This window comes from Onychomys torridus, chromosome 1 (assembly GCF_903995425.1).
Source record: "Onychomys torridus chromosome 1, mOncTor1.1, whole genome shotgun sequence".
NCBI classification, from domain to species: domain Eukaryota; kingdom Metazoa; phylum Chordata; class Mammalia; order Rodentia; family Cricetidae; genus Onychomys; species Onychomys torridus.
In genome coordinates, this window is record NC_050443.1 from 108,972,248 (window position 1) to 108,991,180 (window position 18,933).

General features: G+C 44.4%; 1 protein-coding gene across 1 annotated transcript in view; it reads left to right on the forward strand.

The window, feature by feature from the left end:
• The window catches only part of LOC118577397 (deleted in malignant brain tumors 1 protein-like), a 111,921-nt gene that overhangs the window by 8,058 nt on the left and 84,930 nt on the right, over positions 1-18,933 (forward strand). The window contains exons 2-6 of the mRNA XM_036177545.1: positions 149-493; positions 5,133-5,351; positions 7,820-7,852; positions 11,322-11,351; positions 12,905-12,967. Coding sequence (XP_036033438.1) covers positions 149-493; positions 5,133-5,351; positions 7,820-7,852; positions 11,322-11,351; positions 12,905-12,967 — 690 coding nt within the window. The remainder of the gene's footprint in view (positions 1-148; positions 494-5,132; positions 5,352-7,819; positions 7,853-11,321; positions 11,352-12,904; positions 12,968-18,933) is intronic.

Genomic DNA, 18,933 nt, shown 5'->3' on the forward strand with positions numbered 1-18,933 from the left:
GTTACAATGGGTACGACAGTACCCTATGTGGTATCTGGGAACCTTACAAGGATGTCTGTGTAAAGGGTTTAACCATGTGCTGGGAACAAAGGTGGTACTCCTGGGAAGGGAGAGGGGGAGTCTACTCTACTCGCCAGCCAACACTCAGGTGGGGGTGGGGACTACTTTTCTCCCAAAGACTGGCTTCCTGTGCAGCTCGTGGAAGGTTCTAACAGGTGTTCTGGCCGAGTGGAGGTGTATTTTGAAGGTGTGTGGGGCACAGTGTGCGACGATCTGTGGGACGAGAAGGAAGCACAGGTCGTGTGCCAGCAGCTGGGCTGTGGGGATGCCGTGTCCACCCTGGGAGAGGCCTACTTTGGCCAGGGCTCCGGCCCCATTCTTCTGGATGATGTGCAGTGTTCTGGGACCGAGGTCTCCCTGGGGCAGTGTTCCCACGCTGGCTGGTTCATCCACAACTGTGGGCACGAGGAAGACATTGGTGTCGTCTGCTCCGGTAAATCACTTCCCATCTTTCCCAAGAGTTGATTTTCCACTTTATCTAATGATTCTCCTTTCTCCCCTGACCCAAAGGAAACTTTTGTAGCATATTGTCTTGTGGGACCAAAAGCCTTGTCTGCTCACGGTCCCAGGCACCTTCTAGGATGACGGAGCCTCTCCTTCATGGGGTCTGGGGGGCAGCTGAATGTGGACCTTATTCTACCCCAGTCCTCTTGCATCTACTTAGGGGCCAACAGCAGCACTAGAGTGGCAGACTGGAAATGGAAACACTTAGGCCAGCTGCAAGGTTATGTGATTTGTGAGTCCTAGTGTGAGGGCTATGAAAAATTTCTAGACAGAAACAGCAGAGCTCCAAAGGGTGGGCCCCTTCTAATTGTGGGTCCTGTGGGACTGCAGTGAGGCACCCCTGGGTAACCCTCTGCTGGTCCTCTCCCCACACTCATCTCTCTATGCTTGGCATGTCGTTGATTATCTTTTAGCTTTTTTTCTAATTAAATGAAAGCAATCATCGTGACGGTAATCATTGTGACCCAGTACCTATATCCTGAGATCCGGGCTACCAATAACATGGTCTCTAAAATTCTGCTTTTGGGGGACTCAAGCTCCTAGAGACAGAGTAGTTCTGGCCTTGAGGAACCAGCTGTGGATGATAGAGCAAGTCGTAGAGTTGGTTGGAGAGAGAAGAAAGCCTCCTCCTCATTCACCAGCTGCTAACTGGTGAGCCAGAGACTCCTTTCCAAGTCTCCTCTCCTCATATGTCAAGGTTCAGCCTTCTAGAAAGCAGGAACTAAGGCTTTATTCACTGGCTAAGAGGTGAGCACTCAGCCTGTTGGAGGAAGTTCCTCTGATTATCCTTACTTTGAGACCTCCTTTAAGGTTAAACTGGACCATCCGCTTCTGAAAGCATTTCCTGGAGCCCTCAGCCCTGCCACTGTGGGGCAGGACTCACACTGGCCTCCTGTGGGTGCTCTGAGTAGCCCTGGGGTGACTTCGCTGCTCTCTGAAGTTGCACATTCTTAGACCAGGTACCCTGAGAGGGAGGACTGAGAGCAGTCTAGTTAGCAAAATAGAGTAAGTATAGGCCTTGCTTTGGGGATTTAAAAGCCCTTCTTCTCAAGTACATCTTTCTGTGGTTGTTCTCAGCTGGAGTTGATTTTGTGCCCTAGGGAAGCATTTGGACATTTTGACTGCCACACTTGGGGATGCCCCTGGTGTCTGTGGTAACATCCAGGGACACTGTTAACCTCATACAATGCAGAGGATGGCTCTCTACAGCAAAACCTGTTCCAGAACCAGATGACAATAGCAAAGAATGTAACTTTAGAATCAAACATGCGCAGGTGGAGATAGTGATGTCAGTAACTAATTATAAATTAATAGTGCATTGATAGTTGATTAATAGTTACTTTTATAGTGACAGGAAATTGTCTACAACTCCTTATCCAAGTGTCAGACTGAGCCCAGCACTTTCTAGTAATTTCATCTGATTTTCTTTTCTTTCTTCCTTTCTTTCTTTCTTTCTTTCTTTCTTTCTTTCTTTCTTTCTTTCTTTCTTTCCTTGTCCTTTTTTAAAAAAAAAAAGATTTATTTATTTATTATGTATACAGTATATTGTCTGCATGTATGCCTGCTTGCCAGAAGAGGGCACCAGATCTCATTATAGATGGCTGTGAGCCACTATCTGGTTGATTGAACTCAGGACCTCTGGAAGAGCAGCCAGTATTCTTAAACTCTGATCCATCTCTCTAGTCCCATTTGCTTTGCTTTTCTACCAACTGAAGTTGATTAAATTTGTTCTGTGATTTTTTTTTTGTAAATTTGTTATTTTGGTGGATATGTTGAATTAGAATTTGAATCACAGCATGCCTAGTATCCTAGAAACAAATCTCTGACTGGTTTTGCCTAAGAGTCTGCCTCAAAGCATAAATCCCGTCTGCTCATGTGGCACTTGGCAGTTCTGTAAGCACTTTGCTTCCGTCTTCCACCCCAGCCTTATCTCTCAGGTGGGGTGGTTTTATTGTTCTTGTTTTGAAAATAGAGAAACCCAAATTAAAGGATAAAATTAAGTCAAGGTTAAGAAGAATGCCTTCTTGACCAAGGTCACCCAGCACACATTTGGGCCCGAGGCAGCCATACCCAATGCTCCATTTCCCCACCAAATATGCCTACACTTTGGAAAAGATGTCCCGAACCTTAGCAAAATGTGTGAGTATCCACAGTTGTCTGTGTTACTCTGCTAGCAGTCTCATCCATAACATCTGCTTAGGATGAGAACCTAGGAATATACACACACTATTAACAAGATCCCCAGCTACAGCGAGACACCCTGCTCACCGCCCCCCCCAACCCCACCCCTTCCCCACCCCTGCCTGCTAACCTGTCCTGGTTTATTTAAAGCAAAGCCTTCATCCTCCGATTCTGTGTTCCAACTCGTTAAGTGCCCACCTTTCCTGACACAGGCAGAAAGACAAAGGATGCTGACTGGGAAAACGAATAGTTGACTTGTCAGTGAGAGAACAGTGCCCATGAAAGAATCAGTCGCCTTCTTTTTTTTTTTTTTCCTTCTTTTTCTTTTTCCTTTTTTTTTTGAGCCAAAGGATCGATCCCCGGGCCTTGCACTTGCTAGGCAAGCATTCTATCACTGAGCTAAATCCCCAACCCTCAGTCGCCTTCTTAAACAGCACAACCCCAGGGTTGCCTGCCCTCAGCAGAGACTCTAGAATCCCATTCGCTTTCAAAGTATAAATAATACCAAAGTTGCATTTATTTTAATATGAAACGGCATTTGAAATACTCAATACCTGGTAGCATAAATCCTTCAAGAAAACGTGCTTATTTAGTCTGTAGCCATGCAGCTCCAATCCCAAGCCAAAACCAACCCTCACTGAAAGACCTGGGCAAACCCTGCTCACAATTCACCCTGACATCCACACAAACACCGATCAAAGGCAAATGAACTCTCCTTCCTAGATAGCATTGCCCTTTCTGAACTAGCCCTGTGTGACCAATTCTAGGCAGAGCTTTCTGCTGGGGACAGGGTACCAGGGCAGCAGCAAGCCCCTCAGCGAGGCAGGACATTGCAGATTTTATCCTCTCCCACAGACTCACCTTGTATTCTACCTTCTTTTCTTCCTCATAGAATCTGAAAACATTCCCACAGAAAATGAAACTTCAAGAGATATTGGTAAGAGCAAGACCTCAGCACTCTTTAGTAAAGCACCCACAAGCTCCTCTAGTCATCTGATCACATTTGCTACTGTAACCTAGGTGGGAGGTGGGGAGGGGCAGATGACAAACACAGGCTTAATCCTAAGGACCCAACAAGAGAAAGGAAAATGAAAAGGTCAATCCCTTGGCTTCCACCACGTGGGTAGTATTTCAAACTGCTTTGATCCTGTTGCCCAAACGTATTTCAGAGAATTCTGGAGTAGACAAGGATCTGGGTTGGCAAATTATAATTCAAAGGTGCAACTGAACTCAGATCGAGTAAGGAAAATCCTAACTTCAGACATATGAAGACAGAGAGTGGAGTCCCAGGACAATGTGTGCCTTCAATTCCTCCATCACATGTTAATGGAGGAAAGGGGAAGCCTTGGCCTACCTAACAACCAAATCTCTTGATGTCCTCCTTTGGGACATCCACAGCAGCGCTCTTTAATAAGCCTTGGACGCTGCTGCTTTCTGGAAGTTGATGTATTTGTGCACATAATCCGATTTGTGAATGACTCAGCTGCCTGAACTCATCATCAGTTTTCACTGACCAGATCCTACTGAACACCACCCCCACCTTCCCACATACAGGCATGGTGGCAGCTAATGTCTACTCCGTGAGCTGCCATACATACAGTGCACTTGGGTGGGTTCCTTTTCATAGTAATGATTCCTGTTTATTTATCTTTGCTCTTAGATGCTGAAATCTTAACACCGTTTCCTGGTGGTGAGTCAAGATTTCCTAACCCCTAGTGTGATGTGATTTGGCAGGTATTTCTACCAGTGGGTAGATCCTTTAGCCATACAAATCTTACTGAATAGAATGATGTTACCAGAGAATCCTTGTGCATTCACCCCATTCATAATTGTATGGACTTGGTTTAGATTGGTTTTTTTTTTTTTTTTTCCTTACTGTGTGGAGGAAAGCTCTACCCTCTCCCTAGGTGTTCTTGGTCCAAGTAACTCCTTCCTACACCTCTCCAGTCCTTGAGTTTATTGTCACTTAGAAAAGACATCCCTACCCTACATCCTTTACCCCCTCTCAAACCATTATGAACACCACCATCACCACCTTTGCTTCCTGGCACTTGGCATGCTTGCAGATCTCCGTTTAATTCTCCATTAAAACAATTCACTTCAGAAAAGTGGTAGTTATTGCCACTAGGATCTACCTGAAGGATTAATGTGCCAGATACATCTCACGGCTCTTCCTGTGAATCCCAACTCAGCTGGGATGGGGCAGAATTCACCTTTGCTGCTCTATTCTGACCTTGGTGACAAGAAGGCTCAGGTCCATCCTGCTAATGATAGGATCCCCTGTGCTGTCTGCTCAGACCTGTTGTTGGATGAGTGTTTGGTGTCTAGTTAGGCAAGTCGATCCAAGTGGAGTAGCTTGCTTCCAGCAGTCCTTTTGTACCTTCAAGACTGGCCACAGTTGCAGCTCACGAATGGGTCAGGAAGATGCTCCGGGCGAGTAGAAGTTTTCTACCATGGCCACTGGGGCAGGGTTTGCGATGACCAGTGGGACCTGCATGAAGCCGACGTGGTGTGCCGACAGCTGAACTGTGGGCGTGCCCTTGAAGCCCCAGTCCAGGCACAGTTTGGTGAGGGCCCAGGCGAGTTTCTGCTGGATGAGATGGGCTGTACTGGGACAGAGAGATTTTTAGGACAGTGTCCTCATGCTGGCTGGCACTTACATAACTGTGGTCCTGGAGAAGATGCCAGTGTCATCTGTGAAGGTAAGAGCCACCTCTCCCTCTGACAGTGCACATCTTCTGATCAAGATTTCACCTACACCAATCCCTTTGTGACCTTTGTATCCACATCTGCAATCACAAATAGACCCTGCTGCTAGGGTGGACTAGACATAAAGAGACGTGGATGATTTAAGTGCTCAGTACTTAAGCTCAGGTATTTTAGACACTCGATGTTGAAATGGATTTTATACAGAAATTTACACAGTGGCAGACATGAGCAGTTCCTTTGTAAGGATTCCAAGACATCTCATAAGGAGACAACCAGACCCACTAGTGAGGGGACTCATTCAGGGGCATTGTGATGAATGAAGATAAAATTTTCTCATTAAAACTCACAGTACAAACCAAGCCTGGTGGCGGGGCACAGCACTGTGGCAGCTGAGGGAGGGAGAAAGATGAAAGTTCAAGGTTCAAGGTCAGCCACATTACATTGTGTGGTCCAGCTAGCTTGATTCACACAGGGGAGATCTTGTCTCAAAAAAAGAAAGAAAGAAAGAAAGAAAGAGAGAGAGAGAGAGAGAAAGAGAGGAAGGAAGGAAGGAAGGGAGGAAGGAAGGAAGGAAGGAAGGAAGGGAGGAAGGAAGGAAGGAAGGAAGAAAATAGAGCTGGTGAGATAGTTCAACTGGTAACGAGATTGCCATGTAGGCGTGTGGACCTGAGTTTGATCCCATGATTCCATGTAAAGAAGTCAGGAGCAGTAGCATGCGCTCACTGACCAGACTCTGTCCTAGAAAACAAGGTGGATGGAGGCTGACCTCTGCCCTTAACACATGTTCACTGTACACACACATACACAAATAGAATTATAACCTAGAATAGCTTTAGTTTGTCCTGTTAATTTGAGTTCATGACAAATATTGGTGGTAATCACAAATCTTTTAGGAAGTGGAGTGTATTAGATCAGTGTGGGGCTGGGTTTCTTCTCCTAGTATAATGGGCATTTGGGGTCAGTCTAGGTGGTGGGCACAGGGCTGCCCTATGATTTGGGAGCTATTTTACAGTGTACCTGGTCTCTACTCACAAACAACTGTAGTACCCTCAATGCTGTTGTAACAGCCAAAATGTCTTCTAATATGTCCCTTTGTAAAACAAATTGCCCCTAACTTAGAAGCACTGGTCTAGGGATACAAACGTAACTCTAGATTTCCACCAATCACAGGACTAATTTTCAGCACATTATCAATGCCAAGATACATTTGTACACCAAATGGGGGCGGGGGAATGCTGGTTTAATGTTAAAGGATTAAGTGGAAGTGGCCATCTGTTGGTTTATTCCAGGGGTCACAAAGTCTGCATTCTTGAGCTATTGAGGTATTACCCAGGGCTGGAAAGGTGGCTCAGCAATTAAGAACATGTACTGCTCTTACAGAGAGGAAGTTCAGTTTCCAGAACTCATGTTGGAAGTCTCACAAAGTCCAGATCCAGGGAATCTAATGCCCTCTTCTGGCCTCCATAGGCACTGCACCCACATGCATATACTAATACACATACACACAATCAAAAACAAAATATAAGAGTTGGAAAGAGAGACTGGAAAGGTGGCTCAGTGGTTAAGAGTTCCTGTTGCTCTTTCAGAAGACCCAAGTTCAGTCCCTAGCACAGCAGCCATCATTTGTAACTCTAGCTCCAGGGAATCCAGTGTCTTCTTCTGGCCTCCCAGGGTTTACACACACACACACACACACACACACACACACACACACACACACACACAGAGATAGATAGATAGATAGATAGATAAATAAATAAATAAATAAATAAATAAATAAATAAATAGAACTGGAAAGATAGCTTGGTTGTTGAGAGCGCTTGCTGCCTTTGCAGAGGACTTGGGTTCTATTCCCAGCACCCACATGTCAGCTTACAACCATCTAATTCCAGAGGATCCTGCACCCTCTTCTGAACTTTTGTGGGCACCAGGCATTCATGCAGTTCACAGACATACAGGCAGGCAAATCACTCATACACATACAATAAAAATAAACAAATATTTTTAAAATAAACAAAATTTTAAAATAAACTTTAAGATATTCCAGATGTTGAGTAGAAAGTGCATTTGGCTCACTTTAATCCTTCTAAATAATTAGCTTCATTTCTGTTTCAATTATTCAAGTTTGAGTTATTCTGCAATATTACCACTTTCATTTTCCCTAAGGGAATTGCTGTCAAAGCGGAAGTCATTTCCCCCTCTCATTAAGAAGGAGAGGGGACTCCTCTGACTTGTCCAGAGTACCATCTGGTGAATGTTTTTCTGAACTATGTGAAGCAGATATCTGGGCACAGAATCTGACCTAACTACCATTAGCTCTTTTTTGTTCCAACAGCCACTTAATTCTCAACCCCTCTCCCTACAGGCAATGGCCAGGAGCCCGTGGCAAGGCCCCAAGGTAGGAGTTGTTTTCATGCTGAAGCTCTTCTTATCATCCTCATTTGATGCTGACTTATTAACACTTCCTGAGACAAATTTGGAGAGAATGTGTTGTATATTCCGCTCTTAGTCACCCCTCTCTCGGGAGTTTGGCAGCAGAAGGGTTAGGTTCCATTTCTGCCACTTCATTAGTGTTGATGATCATAACAGGCCATTTATGTCCTTCTGGAAGAGGAGACAAAACACCTACCTCACAGCATGATGTTTCAGTTAGAGGTCACAGACTTGGAATGGTGGCAAGTACCCACGCCACCCTGAAGTGTGTGACAGTTCTGGGTGGAAGCTTCACCCACAGAGGCACCACTTGAATCTTTAGTTCAGAGGCCATTAGTCAATACTATGACACCCTTTTGGCATATTTAAGTTTCACAGCCAAATGGTGTCATAGTATTGACTAATCAGCTGGAGACAACATGAAACCAGCCACAGGTGGTCATGAAATCATGGGTCTGTCTGTTTCCACATAAAATTTCTCTTGCAAAATCAGGTTCTGGAGCTGGGTGACAGTTCAGTTGGTAAAAACTTCTCCTGCACAAGCATGAAGACCCAGCACCCACATAAAAGCTGGGCTTGGTGGTGTGTACCTGGAACTCCACTGCCTAGGGGACAGAGATAGGCAGATCTCTGGAGCTCATTGGCCAGAGTCAGCCAAGATGAATTGATGAGCTCCAGGTTCAGTGAGAGACCCTGTCTCAAAAAAAAAAAAATGGTGGATGATGGATGAAGACTCTGACATCAGTATTAACCTCTGACACACACACACACATATACATACACACACACACACACACACACACACACTGAGGGTAGGGGGGGTGGCTGCTAGCTATGAGGTAGGATGGAGCCATAGGTTCTTGACTTCAGTACTAAAGGATTTAATTCTAAACACTTTCTATACATGACTTATTTAATATTCTTAAGAAAACTATGAGTTAGGTCCTTTTTACATTTCCATTTTGTGGATGATAAAACAGAATTAGAAAATTAATCAAATTGCCCAGTTATCCAGGGGAATTGTGCTAACCGGTTGGAAGGTATCATGCCTAGTTTGGCTTGGGTGGACAGCTGATGCCACCAGCAGCCTCATTCTTCCTGCTCCATGAGTGTATCTAAGCAGGAGAAAGTGGAGACACTCCTTGTTTCTCCTTCTTCACTCTACATAACCATAACACCAGACGATTATGTCTCTACTTTCAAAATATATGCTAAACGCTTTAGTATCCCCCAGCCCCAAGAACGCCACCTTCCAGAGTCTTGTCATCTTTCTTTCTGTGACAGTATCAGTGTTGTCAGCAGCCACCTCCCTCTGCTGCCCTCCCACCATAATTGTGAACTGGATCATACCTCTGTGCTCAGAACCTCCTAAAGAGTGTTTCATGGGTGTCCTGTTCCCCACAGTGCATCTAACTATGTAAACTATGTATACAGTCAGGCTGGCCTATAACTCACAGTCAAAGCTGAGCTCACCATCCCCCAGGTGCTGGGATTAGATTAAGGCATGTACCACTCAAAGGCTCCCATGTCTCTGACCACTGAGGAAAACACCTCATCTTGCATCAGATCCGCCTCTGACCCTTTGTCCAGCCCTTGAAATAGACAAGGGTGTCCCAAGCTAGTACCTGTCCCAGCTCTTCAGTCCCAAACTCTCCTTATCATGGTTCTCAGACAAAATGCCCCTCCCACAGAAAGAATTCCTTTGAATACACAATGAAAATGGGCTCCCTCTCAGTTGCATTCTATGCGATCCATCTGTTTTGTCCCGTCTGAGACCATGTAGTTTTGCTTTACTCCTTTGCCCATCCTCTGTCCTCTTCCCTCCCTCCCCAGGGTGGGGAGTTAGTGAGAGAGGACTGCCTTATCTTTATCTAGAGCCAAGAGCAGTCCTGGTCAGTCACAGCTTCTAAATAGATACTTGTGGGTGAAAGATAGGCACAGGCATAGCATCCTAATGAAGCCATTCATCAATGAACAAAGATAGCAACTTCCTCCAGCAAACACCACTTTCCAAGCACAGAGTGGTCCATCGTGCAGGATTTCATCACCCTTCCAATCCCAGGAGGCTCAGGGTTGAAAAATAATCAATTCCTTACTAGGAATTAGTAATTAGCTAAGGGTCAGTTGGTTGTTTTGTAGTTTTTCCATTTATTTCCCTACAGCCCTAAGGTGGTCATTACCCTTATCTTCCTAATTTTCTGATATATATGTATACATACATACATACATATATATATATATATATATATCACATATGTATATCACATATATGTGTTTTACTATCAACCATTTGAAATCTATAGCACTGTGTGTGTGTATTCTTATTTTGCCTTGACATGACTTCTTGACTTTCTGACTGTAAGAAAGCAATTTGCATTAAACAGAAACCATACTTTGGTGCTTCGTATTTTAAATTTTATCTTTTCTCAGGTCAGTAACATGCAAAAAATCGTTTTACCTTATACTGGGCATCCACAGTGAATCACAGCAACAAGTCAGCATAGGACACAACCAGTATTTACAGGGCACTGAGCTGCTAAAGTTGGATGTTTGGTAGATTAGTTGTATGAAATTTGTTTGCCATAATTTGTGGAGGTATGTGCATGTTCTCATGTGTGGTACACACACATATGTGTGTGTGGACATGTGTGTTTGGGTACATATGCACATGCATGTAGAGGACAACCCTAGGTGTCCTTCATCAGGATCTCTTATTGGTTTGAATTTCCCCTAGTAGGCTAGGCTATCTGGCCAGCAAACCTCAGAGGCCTGCTTAGCTCTGCTTCCCCAGAGCTGGATGACAGGCACACACCACCACACAAGGCTTTTCATTTAGGATATTTTAGCTCAAGCTCTTTTAATTTATGGTCTTTTTCAGGATGTAACCACATCATAAGTCAACATTAGTATATAATAATCTGATATATACAATAACTATGATGCATAATATATCACCTTCTACACTTAAATTATCATGACACATTATAATATGTGATATAATTTAATGACATTCTATGGAAAGATTAATCATGTATAGAAGAGATTAGTGGAGTTGTCTACTACAGGTCCACTCAGCTCTGAGGAAAGCATGAGCTGAGAATATATCTCAGTTTTGAACATGCCACCATCCTCTTGCTTTGTGCTTAGCTGTGAACAATTGCTCAGGACAGACAAATGGCCCTGAATTCCTGTGACTGATTTACTCTCAGTTTTCCCAAAGAGCCACATTTAAAGGCTTTACCCTAGAAAATCTTGAAAGCAATCAACTCGGCAAATATTTCTTGGTCCCTGTTAATCCCAAGAGCCTGCATTTTACCTGGAATTGATTTCCTGTTTTGTGTTTCAGACCTTTCCTATTAGACTAATAAATATGCCAAGTAAAAGTCACTCAATTGAATTGAGTAAGAAATATCTTGATTTATTTGTATCACTAGGTGATGGAAATTCAGCAACCATATTATCAGGTAAGTGATTTATTGTTATTACCCTTGTCATTGATGTTTCTCCTGGGCATGTATATTTACCCACCTAAATCCAGGAGAGAAGATGTACAGGTAAGTTTTCAGTTGTGCCCTCGAGAGACTTGTCTTAACCTTCCCTGGATATTGAATTTGTGTGGGAATGACCTCCAGCACATCACTGCATTAGACTCACTAACCGCCTAAAAAAGATCTTATAGTACTTTACATTTTAGAAAATGTTTTGATTATGTAGTTTTCATAATTAGTTGTTCAGCTCAGTTTGACTAGCTGCTCTGGGAGTTCACACTCCCTCAATTTTGGTAAATGATGTGTTTTAAATTTCCTTTGGAGGAAAATGCATTTGCTCACATATGATACTAGCCTATTGTATGAGTTTGCTATGGCATCTATAACAAACTGTCATAATCTGATGGCTTAAACAATGTAGACTTTTTTTTTTTGCCTTGTAGTTCTAGAATTCCTGAATCTCAAATGGGTTTCACTTAGCTAAAGGCAAGGTGTCATCCAGCCTATGCTTATTCTGGAAGGTCTTGAAAAGGAAGATCCATTTCTGGGTCAGTGTTATTATCACTGTGACAGAAGCAACTTAAAGGAGGAAGGGTTTCTCTTGGGTCACAGTTTAGAGGTACAGTTCATCATGGCAGAAAAGAGTCTTAGTTTCTTTTGTTGCTGTGGTAAAACACTCCAACAAAAGCAATGTAAGGGAGAAAGTTTATTTAGCTCACAGTTCACAGTTCATCCTGCTGTGGAAATCAATGCAGCAGGAGCTTGAAGCAGCTCGTTATATCACATCAATAATCAGGAAGCAGAGAGTGATGAATGCATGCTGCTGCTCAGCCCTCTTTCTTCATTTACACAGTTCAGAATTCCAACCTAGGGAGTGCTTCCACCCAGAGTGGGCAGGCTTTCCCATCTCAATGAATGCAATTGTGATAACATCTTGCAGGCATTCTCATAGGTCCATCTTTCAGGTGATTCTAGATTCTCTTAAGTAGGCAATCAACAGTGACAGCAACAGGTGGTTTGATGCCCTCTACACTGCTGTACCTATACAATAGCACAAACCTAGAGAATACGTGACACATACAGATAGAGTGGCCACTATAGACACTAGTACAGCACCTATAGGCAGTGTGACCCCTACAGATAGTATAATAGCATAATATACTAATAAAAACCTCCAGCAATGAAGCATTGAGTAAAATAAGCACAAGAAGCAAATCTTGAAGGTCTGTACAGACCAATTCTTAGAATATAATTATGATCCAGTCTAGGGCTTGGAAGATCAATGGCTAAGAGGTAGGTTAGCATTTCTATCACTTATGTGGTGGGACCTTCAGAGCTGAGGAAAAACTATACATGTGAAGTCGCAGGGGGCCCTGGACACCATACTGTCCTATACATGTGGAGTAGCAGGGGGCCCTGGACGTCATACTGTCCTATACATGTGGAGTCGTGGGGGCCTTAGACACCATACTGTCCTTGAATCACCATGAACAATTACTGTTAAGTTTTTTTTTTTTTTTTTACTTCAGTTCTGCCTGCTGCCACCTCAACTCAGCAGTCTTCTAAACTTGCCTCAAGTTCCTCTGCATCAGGTAGGACCCATCACCACCATCACTGAAGTGACTGTAGCTTTTCCAGTTGTCTATGGTGGTGAGCAAGGGTTATGAGACCACGAGTTACCCAGAATGCTTTACCTGAGATCGTGTGAGAGTTACCCAGAATGCTTTACCTGAGCTCATGTGATTTGAGGGAAAACCCTGCCAGCTTCACTTTGTATTTGACTGTCTTTAGTTTTACTGTTCCAAGAACACTAGAACTCAAAGCTTCACATTTCACAATGAAAACTATAACATGAAAGGATACACCTGTGCTAGAGAAAGAGAAGTTACCAAAGGGTCACCACATTCTTTGAACACTAAAAAATAAAGTTTAAAAAGAAACTGGGTAATGTCAAGGAAGAATCTGAAATAGAATTTAATTTCGCCTAAGCTGGTGAGTCACAGGCTCATGTCTTTCAGGATGTAGTGAGGAGGAGTCACCATTACTTCATTAGCCATTGTGACAGTGGATGCTGTCTCACCATCTGTGGCCACTGTCATTTCAATAATTTAAATATGAGTTATGTAATTCAGAGTGTGCCAGGGCTGGTGGAAAGCAGGCCCTTCCTTCTGCAGGGTTTGTGTGGCCACCTAGTACTTGAAAACAACACAGCTGTGGGACTGAGATATGCTGCGTACATTAAGTACATGCTAGGTCTTTTGAAGACTTAGGGTCATGGGACACTATTGTTCAGCAGGCATGAAGCTTCTGTAGCAACATGAGTGAGTTCTGGAGAGCTATGGGATGCTAACACAGTATTGTTCACTTGAACTTTTGAGAAGGGGGCGGCTCTTAGTAAGCATCCTTGCTGCACATATACACAGAACACAGGGAAACTTGGAGGTGGGAGACAGATTCATTCCCTTACTTATGATGGTGTATTCTGGCTCCAAATTCATTAATCTGTATACACTGGAAACACAATACACCAATTATACTTCAATGAAGTTGTTTTCTGAAAAATTACTTAGAGTCTAGGGGTGGTGGTGGATCAGTGGGTAAGTGCACTTTCTGTGTAAGCGTAGGAACTGAATTCAGATCCCCAGCACCCACATAAATAGGTAGGCATAGTCACTCATGCCTATAAGGCTCCAGAGCTGTGGGCTGGAGGAAGGGGCCAGAGACAGGAGGATCACTGGGACTTGCTGGTAGATATTCTTGCTCCAAGTTCAGTGGGAGATCTGGCCTAAAGGGATGAGGCAGAGAGTGATGTAGAAGGACACAAGATGTCCTCTGCTGGCCTATTACACACCACACACACACACACACACACACACACACACAGACAGAGAGAGAGAGAGAGAGAGAGAGAGAGAGAGAGAGAGAGAGAGATTAAAAACCAAAAAACCAGAGTGACCTAGATTGTCAAGCAGGACTTCAGAGTTATAGGGGAGGAAAGCAGTGGTTCTCAACCTTCCTATTGCTATGACCTTTTATATAGTTCCTCCTGCTGTGGTGACCCCCAACCATAAAATTATTTTTGTTGCTACTTCATAACTGTAATTTTGCTACTGTTATGAATCATAATGCAAACATCTGTGTTTTCTGATGGTCTTAAGTGACCCCGGTGAAAGGGTCATTCAAACCCCCAAAGGGGCCACGACCCACAGGTTGAGAACCACTGCTCTAGAAGCAGCTGGGAAGAGCAGGGGAGGTGGGGCAGAGAGGACAGTACCTGCCTGAGGAGATGCAGCTAGACGGGGCAGCTATGGCTGTGCACACAACCTTCTAAAGTTTCTAACGGTGGCCTAGAGAGTGGGAGGCAATGAGGCCTGGCCAAAGCGACTGTGACCAGGGCTGGCACACACAGGGCAGATACCTCAGGAAGTCTGGACTGAGAGGTTAAAAGGCATCCAGGGGCCCAAATGGGGCATGGTCCTCCAAAACTACCTGAGAGCTCCAGACTCAGGGAGGAAGGGTACCCTTACTCTGAATAGTGAATGAAGAATCTCTGCCTTGGGGATACCCCTAAGCCCTTCATTTTCCCTGAGTCCTGGTAACAAGAAGTTCCAAGGTGGATAGCTAATACATGATGATGGATGTGGGACGTTCACCTCATAATGTCTGTCATAGTCTATTTGATGCTAAAACAACAAACCAGAAGATGAGTGGTTAAAAATAACAAAGTTATTTCTCATGGCCTTGGAGCTTGGGAGACTCCAGCCTGATTCAGTGTAGATGAGGGTGAGGATTCCCTTCCTGCCTCATAAGTGGCGGTACTTGATGTGCCTCACAGCCGCAAGAGTGAGGGGACTTATTTCCTAAGGATATAAGTTGCCCAGGTCCTTGTCAGCTCCCAAAGGCCCCATTTGACCCCATCTGTGTGGAGACCAGGATCTATACAAGCTCTTCCCCACAGAACCCTCTTCCAGTATCTTTCTCTTTGTGTTTGGATGTGCTCAGGCTAGGCGGGTCCCTAATCTCTGAGCACCAAGAACCCAGCCTTGTCCTGCTCTTTAGAGGAAGAAGGGATCAAAGTTCTTGGACCTAGTAAGCCTGAGCTCTCCATAAGAAATCCAAGAGGAGATGTGAATCTGGGCAAGGATGGTGCCCCAAAGGGGAAAAACATGCATGAGAGACTTGTTGGCACATACTGGACCGAAGTCTCAAAGATTCCTGGGCAAGGCAAGAAACTCAGGTCTGAGCCCTGTGTCAATCATCTTTGCTGGACATTAGCAAACTATAACCCATTGCCTGCTTGTTACAAATAAAGTTTTATTGGAACAATAAGTTAAATATGTATCATTATGGCAGCTTTTGCACAATAAGAGCAGAGTCATTTACCATATAACCCTTTATAATTTTCTAACCCTGTGATTTAACCATTCAGAGGATTCAGTTTCCTTATCTATAAAAATTGCCTACAAGGTTAACAAATACAGTATTTATATAACAAACAAACAAAACAGCCCTGTAGAGACTGGTGATATAGCTCAGTTGGGAGAGTGCTTACCTAGCATGCATGACAACATATACCAGTACTCCACAGCAGAAGTATCAAATACATCAATAAGCAAATTCTATAATGGATGAGACCCTTTGGCTGTTCACAGTTTACATTTCTATGTCCACTCCCAAACAAAAGAGAGAAGCCATATTAAAATTCTTTTTAAAAATAATATAACAAAATCAAACATAATACGATAAAACAAAAACTGTCACACAGGAGTTGGACAAGACAAAGAAAGAGGAGGAAAAGAGCCCAAGAGAAGGCACAAGAATTGGAGACCCACTCTTTCACACATGCAGGAGTCCCATAAAATACTAAACAGAGGATCTACCTGGTGTAGACCTGTATAGGCCCTGTGCATGCTGCCTCAGTCTCTGTGAGTTCATATGAGTTCCGATTGTGTTGCTTTAGAGGGCCTTGTTTTCTGGTGTCCTCCATTCCTTCTGGCTCTTAGACTCTTTCTACCCACTCTTCTGAAATTCCCTGAGCCCTGAGGAGAGGGGTTTAATAGCGACATCCCATTTAGGGATGAGTGTTCTAAGGTCTCTCACTCTCTCTGCATAACATCTGGTTGCAGGTCTCTGCATTTGTTCCCATCCGCTGCAGGAGGGAGCTTCTCTGCTGATAGCTAAGCAAGGCACTGATCACATTTGTCTTTCTGGGCAAAAGTACCAGATACACAAATAAGTAAATTCAGAACCCTTTTCACGGTTTACATTTGTATGTTCACTTTTGTTGTTGTTGTTGTTTGTTTATTTTTTGAGACAGGGTTTCTCTGTGTAGCTTTGTGCCTTTCCTGGAACTCACTTTGGAGACCAGGCTGGCCTCGAACTCACAGAAATCCGCCTGGCTCTGCCTCCCGAGTGCTGGGATTAAAGGCGTGTGCCACCACCACCTGGCATGTATGTTCACTTTTAAATGAGAGAGAGAGAGAGAGAGAGAGAGAGAGAGAGACAGAGAGAGAGAGACAGAGAGAGAGAGAGAGAGAGAGACAGAGAGAGACAAAGAGAGAGAGACAGAGACAGAGACACAGAGACACAGAGAGACACAGAGACAGACAGAGAGAGAGAGGCAGAGAGAGAGAGAGACAGAGAGAGAGAAGCTGCATTAAAATTCTTGAGTCATCTGAGTGACTGATTCGGAGCTGATCGAAAGGGAAGAGCTGTGCCTCTTCAGGCAACATCACTCTGCTCAGGGCTGACGCCTGGATGCTGGTTTGGACCTAACTCTGTGGCCTCCGACCTCTGCGGGCCTCACCAAGACTTGTCACCTCTTTGTACTTCACTTTTCCCTTCTGAAAAGTGGGACAACCACCTCTTTCAAGGAGTCACTAGAAGGACTAAGTGGGGCAACCCAGAGAGCATTTAGCAGAGAGCCATGTGCAGGGCTGGTGCCCTACTGTGTGACCCAGTTTAACAGTGGCATGCCACTGCTCTGAGGGAGAAAAGCAGTTGAAGTACCATTCCCTGCTATTGGCCACAGCCACCTGTCCCTTCTCTCTAAACCACTGCCATTCACCAGCTTGCTTTCTTCCTCTCTGTGTTTATTTACCTATTCTGGCTATTTCATGTAACTTAAACTACAGAAAATCCAATGTCTTCACGTCCAGCATAATATCAATCAAGGCTGTGTGGTTCCTTTCAAAAGTTTTGAATGGGTGATGAGTTCTCCACCCTGCCCCTGCAGGACTGCATTTTAAGGAAGCAGACAGCTCAAAGGTTCTGCTTGTGATTCTACCCCCAGTCACTCTGAGAGGTGTATGTACTGCTTTCTATGAGGATGAAAAAGAGAGACTCTGGATAGTTAATGGAAGCTCTATGACTGTCACCTTGTGGCAGGTGAACAGAACCTGCCTACAGTCCCAGATCCCCTTCTCCTCTACTTTGACCTGTCTTCATATGACTTGGTACTGATTTTCTGCGATCTTATACCGGGGCACAGACTCAGTGTTCTGGAAATTAATGGGCCATATCCAGATTGGCACCATAGAGCAACTAGCCCTAAAGGTGGAAAACTATGGTGGTTCCCAGTTAGGCTTCCCAGTTAGGTTCCCAGTTAGGTTCCTGCCCTGAGCTTCAGATGATCTGCTTCTGGGAGCCTGACCTGTCTGTGTCCTGAGCCTTCTCCCTTCCTGGGTACAGTTGGGGTTTTCTTGCCCCCATTTGCCTCTGATGCTGACCTCACAGATGGTCCTTCTAAAGACCACTCCTCCCTCGAACCTCTCTCCTGGACACCCAGTGCAGCATGCACCTCTGCTGGCTCTGACCTGGAGGTGCCTCTGGAGCAGGAATGGATGGGGACTCCATGCCCTGCGGATCTCTGAGATACCAACACTGACTAGAAGTTGACCTGGTTCTGAGCAGAGGATGCTGTGCTCAGTAGCTTGAAGGCACCTTGGGATATGTACAGGGAGCATCTGGTGTGCTTCTCCCACATGTTCAGTAGTAATCTCATAGAAGTGATGCTGACCTAACCCCCACCGCCAAACTTGTTTTTAACTAATTAAAGTTTACCAATTTTACTTAAAGAAATTTTTTTGAATGGAAAGGTAATAAATTATTTTTCAGCAAACTTGAAGCATCAAAGAAGTCCCCCTCATTCTATTCCACACTAAACACCCCAAGTCAGTTTCCTTGTACTGTTTCTCCAATAGCTCTCCCAGCTTCCCACATTCCAGAAGACTTGACCCATCTACCTGCACCATCAGGTAGGTCAATGGGCCATGAATTAAAACAACAAAACTTGGGTCTGGCACACAGCACGGGCCATGCCCAGCATTCTAGGCCTGTGGAACAGATGGGCTGATGTTCAGGGCTGGGGTAGATGTACTGCTCAGGGATACACAGAGGATGTGATGCTCAGTGTCATCTGCAGTGCCACACTTTAACTCACAAGGAGGGTCTTCATCTGTTCTGCTCCTTATCTTTCTGTACCTACACAATGCTTGCCACATGCTAGACACCAAAGCAGTGTTTATTGAACAAATAATACTTCCAAGGAAGAGACAGG